The sequence below is a fragment of the Labrus mixtus genome, chromosome 15 (assembly GCF_963584025.1).
Source record: "Labrus mixtus chromosome 15, fLabMix1.1, whole genome shotgun sequence".
NCBI classification, from domain to species: domain Eukaryota; kingdom Metazoa; phylum Chordata; class Actinopteri; order Labriformes; family Labridae; genus Labrus; species Labrus mixtus.
The window spans coordinates 24,553,870-24,573,787 of record NC_083626.1 but is presented as its reverse complement, the minus strand read 5'-3'; the positions used below and the strand labels follow the sequence as shown (position 1 = coordinate 24,573,787).

Genomic DNA, 19,918 nt, shown 5'->3' with positions numbered 1-19,918 from the left:
AATAGAATTACTTTATTGATCCCAAACTGGGAAATTGTGGCATTACAGCAGCAGGTTATCCAAACACACAATATGAGTAAAAAACACAATGTTAGCAAATCTAAACACAATATAATATTAAATACAAAGTAAATAAGCACTAAAAATATCAAAACTAAGAATGGGAATATATTCAACCAGGATTTAACTTAGCATTACTAGTCTAAAATAGGAAGATTAAATGTAAATGTGCAAAAACAGAGTTGTAAATGAACAGTATTGACATAGAGCTGTGCAATCAGATGAATTCACAACTGAAAAAGTGATGTGATTCCCATGAGACTCAGCTGTATTGGGGTTAGGTGCTATCCGGGAAATATAAGCATGCTAAGCAAAGTCATCTGAAGTAATGACAATGTTACAGATTATACATGTGAGCATTAGTGTTAGCATTATTTAAAACAAAACGGCTGTGACTTGCTAGTATGATTTCTGTCTTTCCTTTGTTATTCATCATTTTGTCCACTTGTATTACACATACCTACTTCAATTCTTTATTGATTTTTTTTTTAGTAGCTGTATTTTGACTAAGGTTGCCAATAATAGATCTCCTTCCAAAGCCACAAAACCCGAGTTCATTGTGTTGAAAGTAATATCTTGATCTTGGGTTTATTGCATTAACGCTGCTCAAACATGCAAAAAGAAAACAAACAGGTTTTTAAGTCTCACTGGCTGTGTTCCCCTCTTCCAGTCATACCTCACAAGATCGGCCGTATTATCGAGGGCAGCCCTACAGACCGTCTAGGTCAGATGAAGGTGGGCGACCGTATCTCTGCTGTCAACGGCCTGTCCATCATGGAGCTGTCGCACAACGATATCGTCCAGCTCATCAAGGACGCCGGCAACACCGTCACCCTCACTGTGGTGCCTGAAGATGGTAGGTTGGGCACAGAGGAAATCCTTCCAGATAAAATATCGGGGGTGTTTTCTGGGATTGAGTTAATGGGAATAAAATAAAATAAAAAGGAGAAAAACAGATAACACGATGGAAATAAAATGAGTTTGTGCCGTGAACTGTGTTTGTACAGACAGCGCTCCTCCATCTGGAACAAATTCAGCCAGGCATAGCCCTTCAGCACAACACCGAGCGATGGGCCAGCAGCCTCCCAGCTACCAGGACAGGTACAAGAATATACACTTACAACACGACGAAACACGAGCTTTTACACAAGAATCCCTCTCAGGCAATGAGCCCACTGCTGACAGCCTAATACAGGTTCTGCCACATGAACCATAAATTAGCCCCCAATCCTCTGAAAGCAGGCTCTGGTGTGTGCTTCACTGTGGGCACATTACCATCGCTTGTAGCTCTTGCACTCTCCTTATTATCCAGAAAGACAGAAAATCCCCCCGGTGGTCAATATTTGGATTGCAAAGCTGGAAAAAAGGAGACAAATAAAAAAAAGGGGTCTTTGATCTCCCTTTTATAAACAAGATTACCTGTGTCAGACTTTTTTAATCCAATGCTGCAGCGGCACATCTCACCCACTCTTTTTTTTTTTGCCCCACTTCCTGCCACCTTGTGTTCTCCCTTCCCACTGTTTGGCCCTCCGTCCGTGCCTCAGCTGCACCCCTCCCTCTCTTTAAACGTAGAATCTCTTGACACACGCCTGAGGTCAGCCAATGCTGGAAATGAGCTGAGGCTGTCAGCTCGGGCCGGCGTGAAGTGTGTAAACCCTTCTCCGTGCCAGAGCTGCTGAGCAGGGCCGAGACTCTTCAGATAATAATGTCAGCGGTGCTAAGTTTCCACAGAGGCATTGTAATGAGCTCTGCGAAGCATTAAAGTATGCCCCCCCCCCCCCCCCCCGTTACTGTCACTGAACCGTTAAAGCAACACAGCGCTTTGAGAGAATTAACGTTGGGAGTCTGTGTGTTTTATATCGGAGCCAACAGAAGGAGGCTCATGCTGCTGTTAAGGAGCTGCCGCAGTGTGTGGATCATACTGGGCATATAGCAGAAAGAGAAACATTTTTTTGTCTCTGTTCTCTTTAGGAATTGAGGATTCATTATTTTCCTGGGCTGTGGCTCACAAACAAGAATGACTCCTAACAAGACACACTAGAAGCTGGTGGAATAAAACACAGATCACCTTGGATACTGAATGCACATATTAGCAAGCACTAGTTTCTCTGCAGCAGGGAATCGCTCCCCTTGTGACTGATCACAGATCTTGTTTTCCAATCTTCTTTTGAATTTGACCCGAGGTTCTGCACACCAGCTTAAAGCTGCGTCACCATTATTTTCGGCCTGGACTGACGGCAGTAGATTGGCAAAAACAAACCAAACAAAAAACATTTTAAAAGTTTTTAAAGCACTGAAAGTTAAAAAAAGAGGAGAGGGGTTGGAGGTGTGGCGGAGGTGTCAAACAGCTGTTTGTTTTGGTTTAACACTGGTGCTCAAGGGCGACATCTACTGGATCAAAAAGTCACACATTCTTTCTTTAAAGCACTTTGAGATCCTCAGTGTATGAATGGTGCTTTTTAAATTGATTGTCAACCCAATGCTGAGTTTGTCTGCATTTTACAAAAGCCATTCTTTGTCTTTGATTTATTGTTTTCCCATACTTTTATATTTATCGTACACGCTTTAACTTCATCTGCTGATGAGGAAATATGTTTTTTGTTGCCATATTGTAATAGAACATTATGGAATATAAATGTTTTTTTCATATTCCCAGCATTGTTGAGCACATAATGACGTGCCTATAATCTTTTCTGGTGCAGGAACGGTGACACAGAAGTCAGGAACTCTCTCCTGTTAAAGGAAGGAACGCTGATAACGTCAGGTCCTAAGCAGGTGGGCACCATGTTTCTGTTTCTCCAGGTCTGACTTGAGCCTGGATCATTCGTTGTGTCAGTCAGGACATGCTCAGTCTGAGGAGCTCATGTCCTTGTGCTTGAACCGCAGGGCTGTTTTGTGGTGGAGCTGGAGCGCAGCCAGCGGGGCTTCGGCTTCAGTCTGAGAGGAGGGAAGGAGTACAACATGGGCCTGTTTATCCTGCGCCTGGCTGAGGACGGGCCTGCTCTCAAGGATGGAAGGATACATGTGAGTTTATTACAATATCCCGTCTCTGTCCTCACAATGAACTTGGTTAAAACTACTTTGCACTTTTGAACTTTAAATTAAATTGATAAAACTCGCTCGGGGGGGGTTTTCAAGTCTGATACTGCAGGGACTGGATTACTTTGATACAAAGGAAGACTTAAAAAATGTTTTGATTCTGAGCGGAGCTCTGGGGTTATAAGGAGTGCCGTTTCACTGAGATTTCTTTTTGTTTTGAGATTACATTTTTCTACTATATTTAAGAAAAGGGATGAAAGAAACAAGGAAGAAAAAGGGAGTATGACAACCCACAAAGATCCATCCATCCATCCATTATCTATACCGTTTTTCCAGTTCGGGGCTGGAGCCGATCCCAGCTGTCATTGTGCGAGAGGCGGGGTACACCCGTGCCTGGACTGGTCGCCAGTCAATACCCCACAAAGATTCCCCATATAAAAAGATTCATTATGTGGCTGCTTTACGAGCCACTCAGTCAACCACAGCGTTTTATGGCTTTATCTGGCTGCTAGGCAACCCCCCCCCCCCCCCCCCCCCCCCCCCCCCGGGAAGAAGAATCAAGTTGAAAGTTAAGGGTTAAAGTTGAACCAGGGCTCTCCTTTTTCAACTAGTTCTAAACAAATGTTTGCTGCTTCATTTTAACGGACGAATAATTGGGGAGTTGTGCCGAAATGATAAACACGTGAGTCATGTCAAACCTCAGCGTTTACAAAGAAATGGCTCCCGAAAATTGCAGAATTTAGGTTCTTAAAGTCTCAAATTCAACCCCTGAAATCTTTCTAACCTGCTGCAAATAAGTCACTTACAGCAAAAGACCGTGCTTGTGGGTCAGGGATGGGGGGGGGGTTTTCTTAGCTTTAATTGGACTTATTAAGAGTATCAACTAATGGGTGTTAGAGAACTTACTTGACTTGGCATCCAAAAAAAAAAAAGACTATGAAGCGGCTTCTCTACGAGCTTAATGAATCGCACAGGTCGCTCACTCACTCACAACTTTATTAATCCGTCTTTGGGGGCAATTGGTTTGGAGCTGCTTGTATAAAGAAAGGCATGCCCGCCAAACTGCTCGCAGTGAATTTTCCTTAATATTGGGAGCTGGCTGGAAAAGTCCAGGTAAAGTCCGGGTGAAAAATTTGGCCATTTCGTTCTCACATTTTGCTAAATCAGACAAATTTCTGGACATTTCCAGGTGTTTATTATGTGTGTAAACACCATAAGCCAGCCAAAATAGCAAGCCAATGTCTTACCTACTGTTGTTTTCTAACACATCCATTCACCTGTCTCTATCACCTCCGGCAGTATTAAGCCTTCAAGTCCCTGCTGTTTTATGAGGGCATGCGTGTCTCACAGTTTGAAACCGTTTTGTCTCACCTGCCCTTACTCTCGCTAATTAAATTCTCATGGACCCCCGTGCGCGTGACTCGTAACACCACGTCTGCGTTACAGGTTGGAGATCAGATAGTGGAGATCAACGGTGAAGCCACGCAGGGCATCACGCACACTCGAGCGATCGAGCTGATCCAGGCGGGAGGCAGCAAAGTCCACCTGCTGCTGCGACCTGGTCAAGGCTTGGTCCCGGATCACAGTGAGTGCCTGCTGAGAGCCGCATGCATGGACACACATTGTAGATTCGAGAGCTACACGATAGCAAATAAACCACACATACTATACAGAAGCTTTTGTACGGACATGCTTGAAAGCAGGGTGCTGACTTTCTTTATTCTCATGCATGTGTTGCGAGCTTCTCTCTTGACTGTTCTCTCCTCTCATTCTATCTCTCTACTTCTGTCTCGATCTACCTTTTGTGCTCTTTACCTGCTCCGGTCTTCTTCACCGGCTTGGCTGTCTGTTTTTCTACCTATTTATCTCTTCCTTCTATAGGTCTGAACTCTTCTTCCACCCTGTGCTTCTACATGAAACCTGAGCATCACTAAAGGCCTCACTGCTTTTCTTGGTCTGTCCCTAATAACCTTGGTAAACCTTGTACTCCTCATACTTCTGCTTTGACCTCTCCTTTCAAAGTGATTCATCTGCCAGATTTAAGTGTTCCTTCTCTTTCCCTTCTTTCATCCCCATGATCAAATCTGAGTGAGATCAGTTATTTGAAACTCAGTTTAACAGTTAATCGTTTAGTAACTATAAGATGAGTTACTCTTCCCCTGGGCTGAACCAAAGCAGTGAGACTGAACAGGAGTGCTGGGAGGCTTCAGAGCGCCGCAAGTTTTTATTTATTTTTTATTTAAGGGTGTTACAAAAGCTGGGATGCCACTGAACACACACCTCGTCATGAGCTTGAATGAAGATACAGACCTGCAGAAATCTCCTTAACTAGATCATAATCACTGACAAAGTGGTATATACGGCTCCGTGTGCATTCACTGGCATCGACCTTTCAATCCAAAGACCTCATTGGAATGAATTTCTTAGAGTTGTTACTCTTAGAATTTCGAAAAAATCTCATTTCAGCACCACTAAGTCCATCACCCTTCTTTTTCTCTCTCTCTGGTTTTCTGCTGCATATATCTGCTCTCGATCGCTGCTGTGCAATTCTTATCAGCTCGGGGGGGGAAATTGAAATGTCAGTGGTGGGTGAATGCTAGCACCTTTTTCCATTGATGGCTGATACAGATGTCAAACAAGGCAAATATTTAGAGGGATATTACCGAGGGTTATTACACGAAGCAGGTTTTAACAATATGAGGATATTTTTCTCCTACTGCATGTTTGTTTAACTATCTTTGTGTTGAATGTGTAAAAATATCCCCCGTAAGGGATATTTTAGCTTATGATGTTTCTTAAAACATAGACTGTATAAAAAAGATGGGCAACATGTCATTCCCTCCGAAAGTGAAGCCAAAACATTCACAGCCCCCTCCCGCTGACTGGCTGAAGTCAAAGTCACGAGCTCCGCCTTCCTTCATGTAAACAGATGGGACAGAGGTTGTGCGTCATACTGACATGACAATCTGTTCTGATGTGTCTGTGCCAATCTGAAGAATCTTTGCCCCTTTTATCGGTAGTCTACTGCTCTCGACTAAGCGCCACATGTGTGGGTTAATTTGGCTCAACTTTTGTACAATGGGAAGAGGTGGAGAAATGTCGTCCATCTTTTTATACAGTCAATGCCTGGAACCGTTTCTTACTTTCCATTGCTTATTTTTTTAGGTTCGAAGGACAAAGTAACCATTCCAACCTCAAGCTTTCCCAGACTCTCTTTATCTGAAGGGCAGTCGTCTCCAGCCTCCCCATCCACCGTCTCCCTCTCTACCTCCGAACTGTCCTCCCCCAAAACAGCCCCCCCCGATGAGCACTTGGGGGGAGATTCCTGGGCATCTGGGTCCCCCGGGTCTGGGCATGAGCATGGCAGGCAGGCGAACAGATCAAGAGGACAGCAGCTTTCTCAACACGGCCAGAAGCGTACCACCAGCCCCAGCACCCAGACCAGAAATACAGGCAGGAGTGACTCCAAATCTGCAAGTCCCCTGAGAGCCAATGACGGCCGGGCAGATCTTGTCGAGCGCTCCCCGAGCCCGAGAAAAACAGAGCGAGGCCACAGCGGATCCCTGGAGGATATGAGCAGAGGGAGGAAAGCCCAGGGACAGAGAGATTACCGCTCCTCTAGCCCTAGGAAGACCTCCAAGTGGGAACAAGATCCTGCTGTGCCTGTGAAGAACCTGGTGGAGCCCCAGAGCCCAAGGCGTCCAGCCGGCCAGCAGCCCAGCAGTGCCTCTGGAGAAGGGAAGGACTGGAGGTACAAGGATGAGGACGCAGCCTACTGGCAGGAGAGTGGAGACAACGGTTTAGGGACCAGTGAACGCCACAAGAAAAGCAAAAGAGCCGAACAGGAGGCGGCGTCACCAAAACCCCATTCCCAAGCGCACAGGGAGTTGGCGGGGTTGGGTGCGGAAAGCGGCACCTTAAACCGGAGGAGGGGAAGAGAGAAGGGGGATAAGGAATATCAGGAAATCAAGCAGCTCGGGCTAACTGAGGAGGCGAATAGAAAGGATCCCAGAGGTTCCAGCAGTAGCATCCATGATCCCAGCGTAAACGGGACCCCCACCAGCAAGAAAGCTCAGATCACCCCTGGTCCATGGAAGGTTCCGAGTTCTGCCAAGATCCAGTCCCAGGTGGACGTATCATACGCGGATGTCTGATTATCTTCCCGGGACTCTCTGCATCTATCAAACGAAAGCTGAGCCTCTCGAAAAATATGAACTATTAGAATGGAAGGATTTTGATTTTAGCAATCTTGGACAAAGCAGACCACTGTGTAACCAGCATCATAGCTTCTCATTGCTTTTTTTTTTTTTTTCACCCAGTTTGCCTCGGTCAGTTTGCATCAATGATGTCTGATCTTGTACCTACACGAGTATTAGTACTGTGTGGATCGTTGGTTCTGAGTGTGATTTTTTTTTTTTTGTTGTTGGATGTGACACTGAAGTCGATTTTGTGCCAATCAGGGACTCCGGTTATAAAGAAGCTGCTCTGTTTTTGCACTCACTGTGAGACTGTTGGTGGGTAATAAGATGAACTGCCTGTCTCGAATGAAGGATATGTCTTTTTGACGCTTTGAAGGTTTAAGACTCAATCATGCAATCACTCAGCTTTTCTTCCAGACAAGATTGACTCACTGGTCCTGGCACTGATGGATGTACTAAAAAAAAAAAAAAAGCGAGGCTGGTGAGTTTCCCTTAAAATCCGCTGCAAAAGGGGTGCCTGCAACGTCATCCACTGTCTGTTTCTGAGAGAGGGTTGAGAACTGTTTGTGTGACTGTATTCACATGCACATGAAAAGTCTTTCTATTCGCTTATCTGAAGGTTGGCAGAATACCCTGCAGCTTTTATATGCATCAATCAGCAGACCAGATACTTGTGGTTATACTGTAGTTCTAATGTTTGTTACTTGTGTGTTGATAATGAAGCATAATGTAATTTATTGAAATTATATGTAAACAAACCTGTTAGTACACGAATCCATTCTGAGTCATTTCATCTTTGATGTGGACTTAATGATAGAAATAGAGTGTGTAGATAAGCATCGCCATTTAAAATGTCAACACTATCGAATCGGTAATCTATACATTCTATTTCTGCGATTTCAGTGTCTGTAAAGAGTCATGCAAGCCTGATTCATAATGCCGTCTACTGTTAGCAGCTCTGTGTTTCCAGTCCTCCGGCTATGTGTGTATACAAGAGGACAAGTAGGCCTATGTATATTAGATATCGCTGTAGCATTGACTATACCTAATCGAGAATATGATTTAACAAAGTTATATTTACAAGATATAATAACAGAGCCTGATTGTAAAGAGAAGTGAGCCCTCTGCCTTCAACTTTAAGAGATATTTTTATCAATGTAAATGTAGGCACAAAAAGCATATCGCTTTTCTTCACTCTAACCTCAAAATCTATTTTCGATCAAATTAGTTATTTAGTACATATTTACCCATAATGTGAATAAATAGTATGTGCATTTTTTTCACCTTAATTGTAGTCAATCGTTATCAACATCATGGCTTGCCCTTTTGTGCTAGAAATAGCGCCAGACTCCCGTAAGAAAGCAGTTAATTTTTCTACAACTGAAGGTCAGAAAAAGCTGCCTTTTGGTGGTTGAACGTGGTGCATAATGTGAAAATTGCTTTGCTGTTTGTTTGTTTTTTTACAATTCTCCTTTGAAATTACAGCAATGGGGATCCAAGTCAGAGATGAAAAAGATAGATATTTCTTTTTATTTATTGGGATCACTTGTGCCCTGCTCTGAGGACAATATTGTGTGTCATGTTGCTACAGTGGAGTACAGAGACATCTAGTGGTTCATCAAAGTCGTCACTGCTTGAACTGTTCCTTCATCTGCCTGTTTAAGGATGTACTAAAGTAACACATGCATCTACTGGTCTATAAGACCACTTACTAATTTATTGTCCACCTTTATTGTTGATATGACAGGCTACTGTATTAATTAATATTCATGCCATTACCATGTACGATACTGTGGCCTTGCATTGCTCCAACATATATAAAAAAAAAAAGTTTTAGTTTTGACATCATGGTAGATGTTAATGTTTATAAATTGTACAGCACCTGTATAAATATTTGCCTTCATGCAGAAAAAAAAATCCTCTGTAAATCGTTTCATTATTTTTTTAAGGGAAGTCAGAAGAGATGATATATAAAATGGGTGATAAAAATAATCTGGTCATGGCATTCTGTTCATGCACTGATAAATAAAGGTTTACTGAATAAATGGGATTGAGATATTTCTATTTGTTTGTTTTTTTGTTTATTTATAGAAGTGGTTGATATTGACAAAGGTATTAAACTGAATTCCTCGTACACAATTTATTTTGGCGGTGAGTCACTGCGATGTTAAATGCCTCCACAGTATCAGAGTCATTTCACTTTTTAAGTCCAGCTTCAAACTAATGTCCCCATTTGTACACAAAAACCGGTAATCATTCACCCCCATTTATATTGAAAATAAATGGATCTCGCTTTCTCATGGATGTGAGTATTAAGTCAATGCTGTGCAAAAATACATCTAGGAAATCATCCATAACAAATGTGAAGCTTCAACAGTCTGCCTTTGTGGAATGAGCCTGTGTCCTCCAATAGTTAGTCCTATTAGTGCCGACGGACCTCTGAGTGCCAGAAGACAGTTTTTATGTGATCATATAGTAATGGAAGGATGTGAAAATTGTGTTAATTTGTGTTAAAAGCCTAAAGTTTGAAAATACTCACTTGATTTGTTTATTAATGCATCAAATTATTTAAACACAGAAGCTTATTTTGGGGTAAAATGGGGACCTGCAGAGAGGGAAAAATGTGACGCATGAGGACCTGACTAATGTTTTGAAACAGCCTTTAGATATTCTTTTAAAAAATCATTTTTAACACGTCAGCCTTTAGTATATTGAAATTGAAATGAAATGTATGTTGTCAGTCTGTGCCGTTTGTGTCCCTTTGTTAAAATGATGAAATACTGCCCCTCGTGGCGGTCAATCAAAAAACCGATGACGTCAGCTGGGCAAAAGTGAGTGCGTGCGTATCTGCACGCCTTCAGAACAGTATTGACTTCAACTCCCGTGTAGCTTTGCAACGTCACAAACTACATAACCCACAGGCCCACATTGCTACGCGTGCGTAGTAGCTTGAAAATGCGGAAACGAACTACAAATTTAGTACAGGAGGACTACATTTTTTCTTGCACCTGCGCAGTAGTCATCCCGAGTCCTTTAAATGTACTGTACGTGCGAAGATGGCAGCTCAAGTGGACTTGCTCCGTGCGAAAGTAGAAGAAGAAGAACGGCTCAGGGTTAGTCTTGATAGATACATGAAAGAGAAGAAGAAGAAGAAGAAACGGGACCTGTCGCCATCGGCTGTCAAACGGGAGAGGTGTGAGAAAGAGGTGAAGAAAGTGAAGCTCCATCATCACCACCACCACCTGAACGCCGAGCAGCGGGGCCAGCAGCCGCACCAGCTGCAGCAGAAAGCCAAACCGCACAACTTTAACGCAGACCAACATGTCCTGCACAAACATCAGCACGGCCACCACCACCACCACCATCACCATCATCATCACGACCTCATCAACGGTACGAAGAAGAACCTGCAGCCACCGCTGCCTCCACCTCCTCCTGCAGCGCGGAAGGCGCCGGAGCAGCTGCAGAAGAAGCGAGCGGCTCCCCCCGAGCCACCTGCGCTCTTCACTTTCACACCCCTCAAGATGCTCAAGGCCAAACCCCAGGATTTTAAAGAACCGCACCGGGATAAAGACCCGAAAGTTAAGCCCAGGAAGGAAAACACAGAGACGAATGTGAAACACGCTGAAGTGAAGAAAAAGAAAGGTGAGTTGTATTATCTTGTGCATATATTAAAGGGGTTGTGTGCTTTTAAAAAAAAAAAAGTGTTTTTAGGGGTTCAAAAAAAGGGGGCAGGAGCAAGAGATTTCCACATATTATGTTGAAATATCAGTCCCCAATATAACTTATAACTGCCCTCTTTATGTGTAGTAAAATACAGTAAGTATCCAAGATTATTGATTGGGTTTCTTGTCTTGAGAAGCCAAGAATTTCATGATGCATGATAATGACAAAGCTGAACTCCTGTCCAATAATATTGTAAATCAGCATTTCTATTATAGTTAATCATGCATTTCTCTATTAAATAATTAGAGCTAATAAAAGAGAATAATACACATTAAATGCAGCCTGCTCCTCTGCACCTGTAGAGCCAAAGCTCAACAATGAGAACGTGAAGTCACTGACACTGGAGGAATATCTCCTGAGGAAGAAGAAGAGGAAGAAGAAGCACAGAGAGGAAGAGCGCGATGCCAAAAAGGTCCGACACACACACAACAAAGCGGTGCAGACAGATCCAGCCCTGAAGCTTGAAAACAATCATCGCCACCCTTGCAGGGACCCCGTTGACAGCCGCCAACCCTACCTCCACCCTCTCAAACTGGAACACGCCCCCTTCCTCTCCCACCAGGATCACTACATCCGCAGCTCCTGTCTCCAGACGGGCACCTACGGGCGCTTCATGCACGTGGAAAGGCAAGCCAACGGTGGGGGGTCGGTGCTGCACGCCTACGCTGATGAGTTGGCGTGTCTGAGTCCGGCTCAGATGGAGTGTTTTGCGCAGGAGTTTCTGGATCTGGCCTTTGCCGAGAGGCCCAGAGGTGCAGCCACCTATGCCCTGGCAGTGGTTCACAGAGCGGCTGCTTACCTACCGGACTTCCTGGACTACTTCGCCTTCAACTTCCCCAACACACCGGTCAAGATGGAGATTATGGGCAAGAAAGACATCGAGACCACCACCATTGCTAACTTTCACTCTCAGGTATGTTTGAAGACAACAGGTACATCTGACCTGCACTGGAAAAAAAAACCCTGCATCTTCATCGCAACCCAAATCATATTAATTTGAAGATAGTATCAATCACTTGGCGATGCTCTAAATAAGTTAAGTTTCTTTTATAAATTTGATTAAAGATATTTCTACAATTGGGAGCCCCGGTTCTGGTAGTCTAGCGGTTAGTGAGCGCCCCATGTACGGGGTGTTAAGTCCTCAGAACGAGCGTCCCGGGTCAAAATCAGACCTGTTGATCCTACTCGCATCCCCTGTCTCTCTCTCTCTCCCTGATTTCTGACTCTATCCACTGTCCTGTCTTGAAATTAAAGTCATAAGAAGCCCCCAAAACAATCTTTTAAAAAATAAGTATTTCTATTTTTTTGTAGGGCTGTCTTGTTTTGTAAAGGAGATTTTTGTATCTTAATGGGAATACCCCGAGTTAGAGCCTGACCGATATGCAATTTTGGGGCCGATATCGACATAATGGAGAGAGAAAATCCAATACCTAAATGTATATATTTGCCGATATATTTCTTATCTCTATCTTTGTTCTGTCGAGATAGATAAATACACATTTATTGTGTTGCTCCCTCAAAATGCAGTCATCACACACTTGTGAAAAAGAAAAGACGGTCACTCAACTAGAAAGTACCTGAGCAACACAGCTTGACACTATGGAGAGTGATAATGCTCGTTGCAATCCATAAAGCGCCCTCTGCTGGTGACAGCCAGAAAGAGTACTGCTAGCGTAATGCAATTAAAATAAATAAACATCTTTTTGACTGCTGAATAAATCTAGTTATATTGGTGCATTTGTGTGATAAAATCAGCCAATACCGATATGCTAAATCGTTCGATATTATTGGCTGGCAGATTAATCGGTCGGGCTCTACTCCTGGTTAAATGGTTAAAAAAGGTTAAATTAAAATATATAAAAAAAGACAGGCTTGGGTTAGAATGCCTTTGCATAGAAATTGCATCATAAAACTTTATTTTAGTGTCATGGGTTCTGTCACTGGCCTCATGTTGTCATGTGAGATGCAATGAAAATGCACCTCGGGGAAACTTTTTTATGAAGAATTCAAACTTTGAGGAGCACAGATTATCCTTACCTTTTCAATGACTTATAGAAACTTAAACCATTTTTATTTTTTATTTGTGAATAGGATAATTAAATCAAAGTGGCTGACATGCGTTATCTGAAAAGAGAATCAGCACACAGTACTTCTGTCCTGCAGTCATGAATGCCTTCAGGTGTTTTTACCACCCTGTAGTTGACTCCGTCCAAAGGTCACTGTCGTTCAGTTTTAAAAACCTGAGCTGATGCCAAGTTTTTCCTGTTCTTAAATAGATCAAATGGAGCCGCTTTTGCTCCACACAGAATAATACTTACTCTTGGTGCCTGAGGAGGGATGTGCAGAGTGGAGGAAAAGCTAGCCAGGATGTTTGCATGCGTGATGCTAGATCTGCAGAGAGCTCAGCAGTGTTCTGTTCATACAGGGAGAGCAGCACTCGTTTGATCATCTCACCACTCGAGCATCCAGAGAATTAATTGATGCTGTGAGAGCAATGTGACCGCCAGCAGTGGCTTTGTTGTTTCTACTGCACTTCACAGGGTCAATGCTGTACATAAAAGTGCACACAGAAGGCCTTGAATAGACTACATGTTGTTAGAATAACAGCGGTGCTCTCAAACAGGAAAGACATTATGCAGATTAACTTAACCTCAACATGTTTTTCTACACTGGTTATAATCTGGAACGTTTTTTTGTACATGCAAACAAATCTACATACAACAGTATTGATCTCCCATGATTCTGGTCTGCAGCTTCTCTGCCATTCACTCATAAATAAGGAGCCCATGAGGGTGACCTTGTATGAAAACTGACATGAATTAAAAAGAAAATATTGAAGCGAGGTCCGTACATGTGCTGCAGCTTCCGGCTGGTTTAATAAGCCGTATTTGAGAGTTTAAATTCTACCTCCATCTTGAAGGGTAGTGTTGGACAGAAAGAGTATTGTAAGATACAAACTTGTCTCATGAGCAGAAGGTTCGTTTAGCTCACAGAAGAAGAAGCGTCACACACAGAGTATAATGCACAATGTACGAGAGCTGTGTCCACTGAAGGGTTGCATATTATGCAAAATGCACTTTATCGTGTTTTTCAAACACTAATACGTGTACCTAGTCTGTCTACAAACTCCCCAATCATGAGAAAAGTCCATCCTCTCCGTCTTTTGCCTGCTCCACTTTTCAGAAAATGTGTGCTCAAACAGTGATTTGAGCAAATTTTCCCTTTGTGACATCACAGAGGGCAGTAACCCCTCCCCCAGGTGGGTGACACTCCCACAGCTAGGTGTTTGCTCTCTGCCCTCTGAGTTGGCCCTCTCTCTGTAAAAAACCAGAGCATGGAGCGAGAAAGCCCGAGCGACCCTTGCCCTTCCAGAGAGGGGGGGCGTGGCCGGAGACAGTTCATTTACATTTAAAGGTACAGACACAGAAACAGCCTGTTCTGAGCAGGGCTGAAATAGAGGGGTTTATAGGCATGATCAAATACAGAATCAGAGTGGATTTAAAACAAGAAACTTCACAGACATGTTTTGGGGAGCTCTGAGACTTATTAAAACTTGTTGAAAAGGAGTATGATCTGTGACCTTCAAATCTATTGAGATTGTGGTGCTTCTTATTTCTGATTAAATTCTGATTAAAACTCCTGTGAAGATTTCAGGTTTGATTATTTCTCAGTAGTTATTTTTAATGCCTGAACCCTGTCGCAGGGTAGTTGCCGGATTAATTGAGTTACAGCACTCTGCAGGAACATCCTTTATTTACATTTTCTACAACAATAATTCCCAACAGATGATATATTTGACTGTTCAAAGAAAGATGGATGTTGAAAACACTACTTATGTATGCGCATGACAAAATTTAGCAAAGAGGTAAGACACTGCCAAAATCAAGACAAAATAAAAAAAACTCCATACTGACAATCAAAATCTATGTATTGTTTTCAGTTGAACAGACATCATCTGTTTCTCCTCGTCCTAGGTGAGCCGGACGTACAGTTCAGGAACGTTCCGGTCCGGACCCATGAGACAGATCAGCTTGGTTGGAGCCGTGGACGAAGAAGTTGGAGACTATTTCCCAGAATTCCTCGACATGCTCGAGGAGTCACCTTTTCTAAAGGTCAGAGAAAGATTTTCCATTTTCAAAGTTTGTCGTCTAGCTCTATTAACGATATGAGACCACATCTTAGTGAATCTGCTGAGCACAGCATGTTTCTGCCAGGAAGCTAATTAAGAAGTACAAGCACCACACTCCACTTGAACTCCAGAGCTGAGGAATTGTTATTGTTATGTAACATCTGTTCAATCTGTTGTACATTTCATATTAAAATGGAAACTAAATTACACATAGTTTGTTATGACATGGTATTTGTATTTGTTTTACTGATTAAAATGAACAATCAATCTCGCCTCTGTTCTGGAAATTTGCATATTGTTTAAACTCACAGCTGTGTGTGTGTGTGTGTGTGTGTGTGTGTGTGTGTGTGTGTGTGTGTGTGTGTGTGTGTGTGTGTGTGTAACCTCAGATGACTCTGCCATGGGGAAGCCTCTCCAGTCTAAAGCTGGACTGTCGCTCTCAGAGTGACGATGGACCCATCATGTGGGTGCGACCTGGAGAACAAATGGTTCCCACTGCTGACATGCCCAAGTCTCCTTTCAAAAGACGCAGGTACGACCCCGGCAATGAGAAGTCTCTGCGCTAACAAAGCTACACACATTTTTTTATTCTCAGTTTGGCTCCTGAAAAGGTTCTTGTTTTTTTTTTTTCTCCATCTATGCCTTAAAATGGCAATCATGTGACCAGGTTGGACAGTCATTGTGTAAAACATCAGACAGTGTTTGGAAGATTGAGCTCCAATAGGTGGACAGATTAGGACAATGTCAGAATGAGTGTGCGTAAGAGGCAGGTCAGAGTTTACAGAGTTGAGTCTCGGCTGGGATTTGTGAATAAATCGAGTAATATCGGTGCATTAGCCGATACCGATAGTCACTGGATATGCTAATATCGGCCGATATTATGGGCTGGATGATTAATCGGTCAGGCTCTAGTTCAAATGTGGGAGATACTTTATCTATTAACAGAGACTTTAGGTTACTTATGCCCTGCTGTTTCCAAATATCAAAAGAGTCGTGTATGATTGAAGGTGAGGAGAGGTGGCTCGGAAAATAATGTGTTTGAAAAATATATGAACATACAGCAGGTCCGTATTGATGTGAATGATAAATAAATAATCACGGACATTTAAGGGAACGTAAGTATGATCTTTTTTTTGTGCAGGTCAATGAACGAGATAAAGAATCTGCACTATCTGCCGAGGGCCAGTGAACCCCGAGAGGTTCTGTTTGAGGACCGGACTAAAGCCCACGCTGACCATGTGGGACAGAGTTTTGACTGGCAGAGCACGGCTGCTGTAGGAGTCCTGAAGGCAGTGCACTTTGGAGAATGGTGAGTATCTTTTGATGTGATATATATAAAAAAATATATATATATATAATGCTAAACTTTATTAATGCAGTATATTTCAAAACACAGAAACAAAATAAGCTGTAGGGGAAGAAAGCTGACACTTAAAAAAAGTGGAAAAACTTAAGCCAAGTGTTTGAAAAGAGAAATAAAATTGTATAAACACAAGGGGCGCCGGTGGCCTAGCGGTTGGTGCGTGTGCCCCAAGTACAGGGGGCTAGAGTCCTAGAGTCCCTCTGGCTCCTTTCCCGCATGTCATTCCCCACTTTCTCTCTCCCTGGTATCTAAAATAAAGGCATAAAAAGCCCCCAGAAAATTCTTAAAAAAGGGAAAAAATATCTTGTTTAATGTTTATGTACAAACAACTCGAATGACCAAAAAGCTCCTCCAAATAAGTTGGTTTTTAAATGGCACAGTTTGCAGCTCTAGTGTACTCACACAAGTGATCCAGATTCTTAGAGCTTAAGAAGTTAGACTAACTCACGAGTGTTTGCAATGATGTAAAGATGCAGTATATACAAAGGAAAATATAGAGGTTTTTTTTTTGTTGCAATAACTTTTTTTTTAATAAATACATTTTTACATTCAGTTGACAAACCTGAATAAATGTTGTATTTAATTATTTTTTTTGTATTTAATTTTTTATTTTTTTTAAACCAGTAGGAATGTTAAGTTAAATCCTTGATGTATAAATCTCTTCCTATTCTTATTTTAATAAGTGCTTATTTATTTATCTATTCTATTGTTTTATTTGCTTTGATAACCTGCTGCTGTAACTCCACAATTTCCCAGTTTGGCATCAATAAAGTAATTCTATTCTATTCTATTCTAACAAAGTCATTAAGTTGTAAAATGTGTGATGGATTCATCCTGGTGTTGCATAACTCTTACATCAATGGGGTATTCCTATTGGGGAGTAATAAATCAGTGACCAGAAGCATGGAAAACCTAACCATTGGATACTCGGTGTGAGTGACAGATATGACATGCTCCTGTTCAAAACAGGAAGTGAGAGTGTTAATAAGATCCACCAGGGGGAGGAAAACCACAATGATATGCAAATATATTTAAGATCATGTATTTGTGTATTGTTCCGCTCTGGACATCTGCAGACCTCAGTGCTCAATGTTCAATCATTTGTTTAATTATTCAATAAATATCCTTTGCAACAGAGAAGCTCGTCTCTGTGAAATCATTTAAGATACCACAGTATTCCTGTTTGTGTTGCAGGAATAACCGACCTCGGATTACCAAAGACGTTGTGTGTTTCCAAGCTGGGGACTTCAATGAAGTTGTCCAGATGCTGCAGCTGGATCTGTATGAGCCTCCCGTGTCTCAGGTGACACCTGGAATTTACTCCTAATCCTGGAAGATGTGTGATTCCAGGTTTTTTCACTGATAACGATATAACTTGTGTGTATCTGTCTCCTGCAGTGTGTCCAGTGGGTCGATGATGCCAAACTCAACCAGCTGAGGCGGGAAGGGATCCGCTATGTGCGGGTCCAGCTCTGCGACGACGACATCTACTTCATACCGAGGAACGTTATCCACCAGTTTAAGACGGTGTCTGCCGTCTGCAGCCTGGCCTGGCACATCCGCCTCAAACAGTACCACCCAAAGGAGAACGACAAGGAGGAGGAGCAGCGGCCCAATGACCTCAGCCCCACCTCGGGCCGAGTCTCTTTTTCTTCCCCCGCCAGGCCCGATGCTACGGTAACCCCGTGTGCACGACAGCAGGGAGGAAACATCAGAGGAGGGGTGGCTAAAACTGAAGAACCCGAGTTCCAGAGGCCTGCGACACCTCCGAAGGAGCCTCAGCCAGCCCCTCCACAGCCGACCAAATCTGCTCACCTGCCACGAACATACCAGAGTCCTCACCTTTCTTTGGAACCAATGCACTCTGGTTGTACGCCATCAAGAGAGGCCTCTCTTCCTAATCTCAGCCACACTGCCGAGTTCCCGAAATGACTTTAATACACGACCCGATATCTCTCTTTCTGCCCTCTGCTGGAGGAGTGGATGTGAAGGATGTGACTGACCCAGCGTCAGTCAGAAAAGCTTTTCAACTTAAATTATTCTACACACGTTTTTAAATATTTAAATGCTGACTGAAATGTCCCAAGAGTTTTTTTTTTTTTAGCAAATATATACTTGGCTTTAATGTACAACTTTTTTTTAATAGCGCCTTAAAGGCTTTTTATGCGATTTTTCACACTTAAATATAATATAAATCAAGTATATTCTCTGAAAATAACTCTGTGAGTCATGACTGTCTACAATGGGTGTAACACCCGAGTCCCACTGTCTGTGATGTTTTCCGAGTTTTCCGAGTCATATCTTCACTTTGTTTACATCGCCCGGACAGCCGGCTGACTCCTCCCCTCGTGTATAAAAGTTGTTTAATTGAGGGACTAGAGAAAAGAAGAATAACATACTGTACTCACTGCTTAACTGTGTTTCTAGATCACGCTCATTTCAGGTAAATTTACATGCAGTGTGAAGATACGAGCATAATAAAGATCGCTAGCAGTAGCATGCTAACACAACAATGCACCGCGGGTTGTTTTGGTTTCATGCTGGTGCTCAAGGGCGACATCTGCTGGATCAAAAAATCGCATATAAAGCCTTTAACTGGAACTGTCATCGGTATCATTCAGATGGTGTGTGTCATGGTTTGTGTGTCATGTAACAAAGAAACTCTTATTTCTGACAAAACAAGTTGCCACTCTTATAAGAAGAGAACATTTTTTTAATTTATTTTCAACGCTCACAACTGTTGTTGACTTGTCTGATGAGATTATGAAAGTTTAACTTGCAGAATGATAGTCCACATGGTTGATGTAAGGTATACTCTGAAAGCATGATACTGACATGTTACTGTTTTATTTATTTCACTGGAAGAAGCCTCTCGACTAACTGTTCTACTGACTGTACATAAAGATGAACGACGTGTCTTCACCTCCTTCTGTTGTACAGAAATAAAGCCAAAATACCTCCACGTGACAGGAGCTGACATGTTGGGCTGGTGACATCATTTGGAGGCAGAGTAAGGGATGTGGATCATTAGTCTTATTGATATTGACACAATTATCAAGTTCCTTAATAAACCAGGTCTTTAGCAATACCACTGTCAATACTTTTCTATTATTGGTGTAAAGACAAGACCAGCAGGATGTTGTAGAGCTCTTAAGTCCAAAAAGAAAACAAACAAATGTTCCCTCCAAAAAACTTAATCATTCAAGTTTCTTGCCAAAACCTAAATGTCCTTCTTTAAGGGGATTTTCCGGTTTTGATAAATGCAGATCCCAGTCCGCAATAGAACCAGGTTTCGATCCCCACCTCTAGCCAGAGTTGCACAGTAGAGGCTCTTCCTTGGTATTGACGGACCGCCCCATCCACTACCCAAAACACACATTGAGCTTATTTGTACCAAACAGC

At 42.6% G+C, this 19,918-nt stretch overlaps 2 protein-coding genes across 5 annotated transcripts in view; both read left to right on the top strand.

The window, feature by feature from the left end:
- The window catches only part of magi3a (membrane associated guanylate kinase, WW and PDZ domain containing 3a), a 136,372-nt gene extending 127,010 nt beyond the window's left edge, over positions 1-9,362 (top strand). For 2 of the 4 annotated variants that reach the window (XM_061057960.1, XM_061057959.1), the window contains exons 16-22: positions 731-916; positions 1,068-1,161; positions 2,763-2,835; positions 2,947-3,084; positions 4,546-4,684; positions 4,981-5,073; positions 6,265-6,401. In XM_061057960.1, the coding sequence (XP_060913943.1) occupies positions 731-916; positions 1,068-1,161; positions 2,763-2,835; positions 2,947-3,084; positions 4,546-4,684; positions 4,981-5,033 (683 nt within the window). In that variant the 3' untranslated portion in view covers positions 5,034-5,073; positions 6,265-6,401. Of the gene's footprint in view, positions 1-730; positions 917-1,067; positions 1,162-2,762; positions 2,836-2,946; positions 3,085-4,545; positions 4,685-4,980; positions 5,074-6,264 lie in introns of all 4 variants that reach the window. The other 2 variants (XM_061057957.1, XM_061057956.1) reach the window with 1 other exon arrangement.
- Positions 9,363-10,319: 957 nt separating this feature from the next.
- LOC132989984 (lysine-specific demethylase 9) lies at positions 10,320-19,713 on the top strand. Its single transcript, XM_061057966.1, has 7 exons — positions 10,320-10,943; positions 11,327-11,937; positions 14,999-15,136; positions 15,543-15,685; positions 16,295-16,462; positions 17,711-17,819; positions 17,915-19,713. Exons 1-7 carry the CDS (start codon positions 10,355-10,357, stop codon positions 18,446-18,448), a joined length of 2,292 nt encoding a protein of 763 aa, XP_060913949.1. The 5' UTR covers positions 10,320-10,354; the 3' UTR covers positions 18,449-19,713.
- Positions 19,714-19,918: the final 205 nt, after the last annotated feature.

Coding starts and splice junctions, on each gene's coding strand:
- LOC132989984 (XM_061057966.1), top strand. CDS start 10,355: ATGGCAGCTCAAGTGGACTTGCTCCGTGCGAAAGTAGAAGAAGAAGAA. Junction 11,938..14,998: donor TTGCTAACTTTCACTCTCAG/GTATGTTTGAAG, acceptor TCCTCGTCCTAG/GTGAGCCGGACGTACAGTTC. Junction 15,137..15,542: donor AGGAGTCACCTTTTCTAAAG/GTCAGAGAAAGA, acceptor GTGTAACCTCAG/ATGACTCTGCCATGGGGAAG.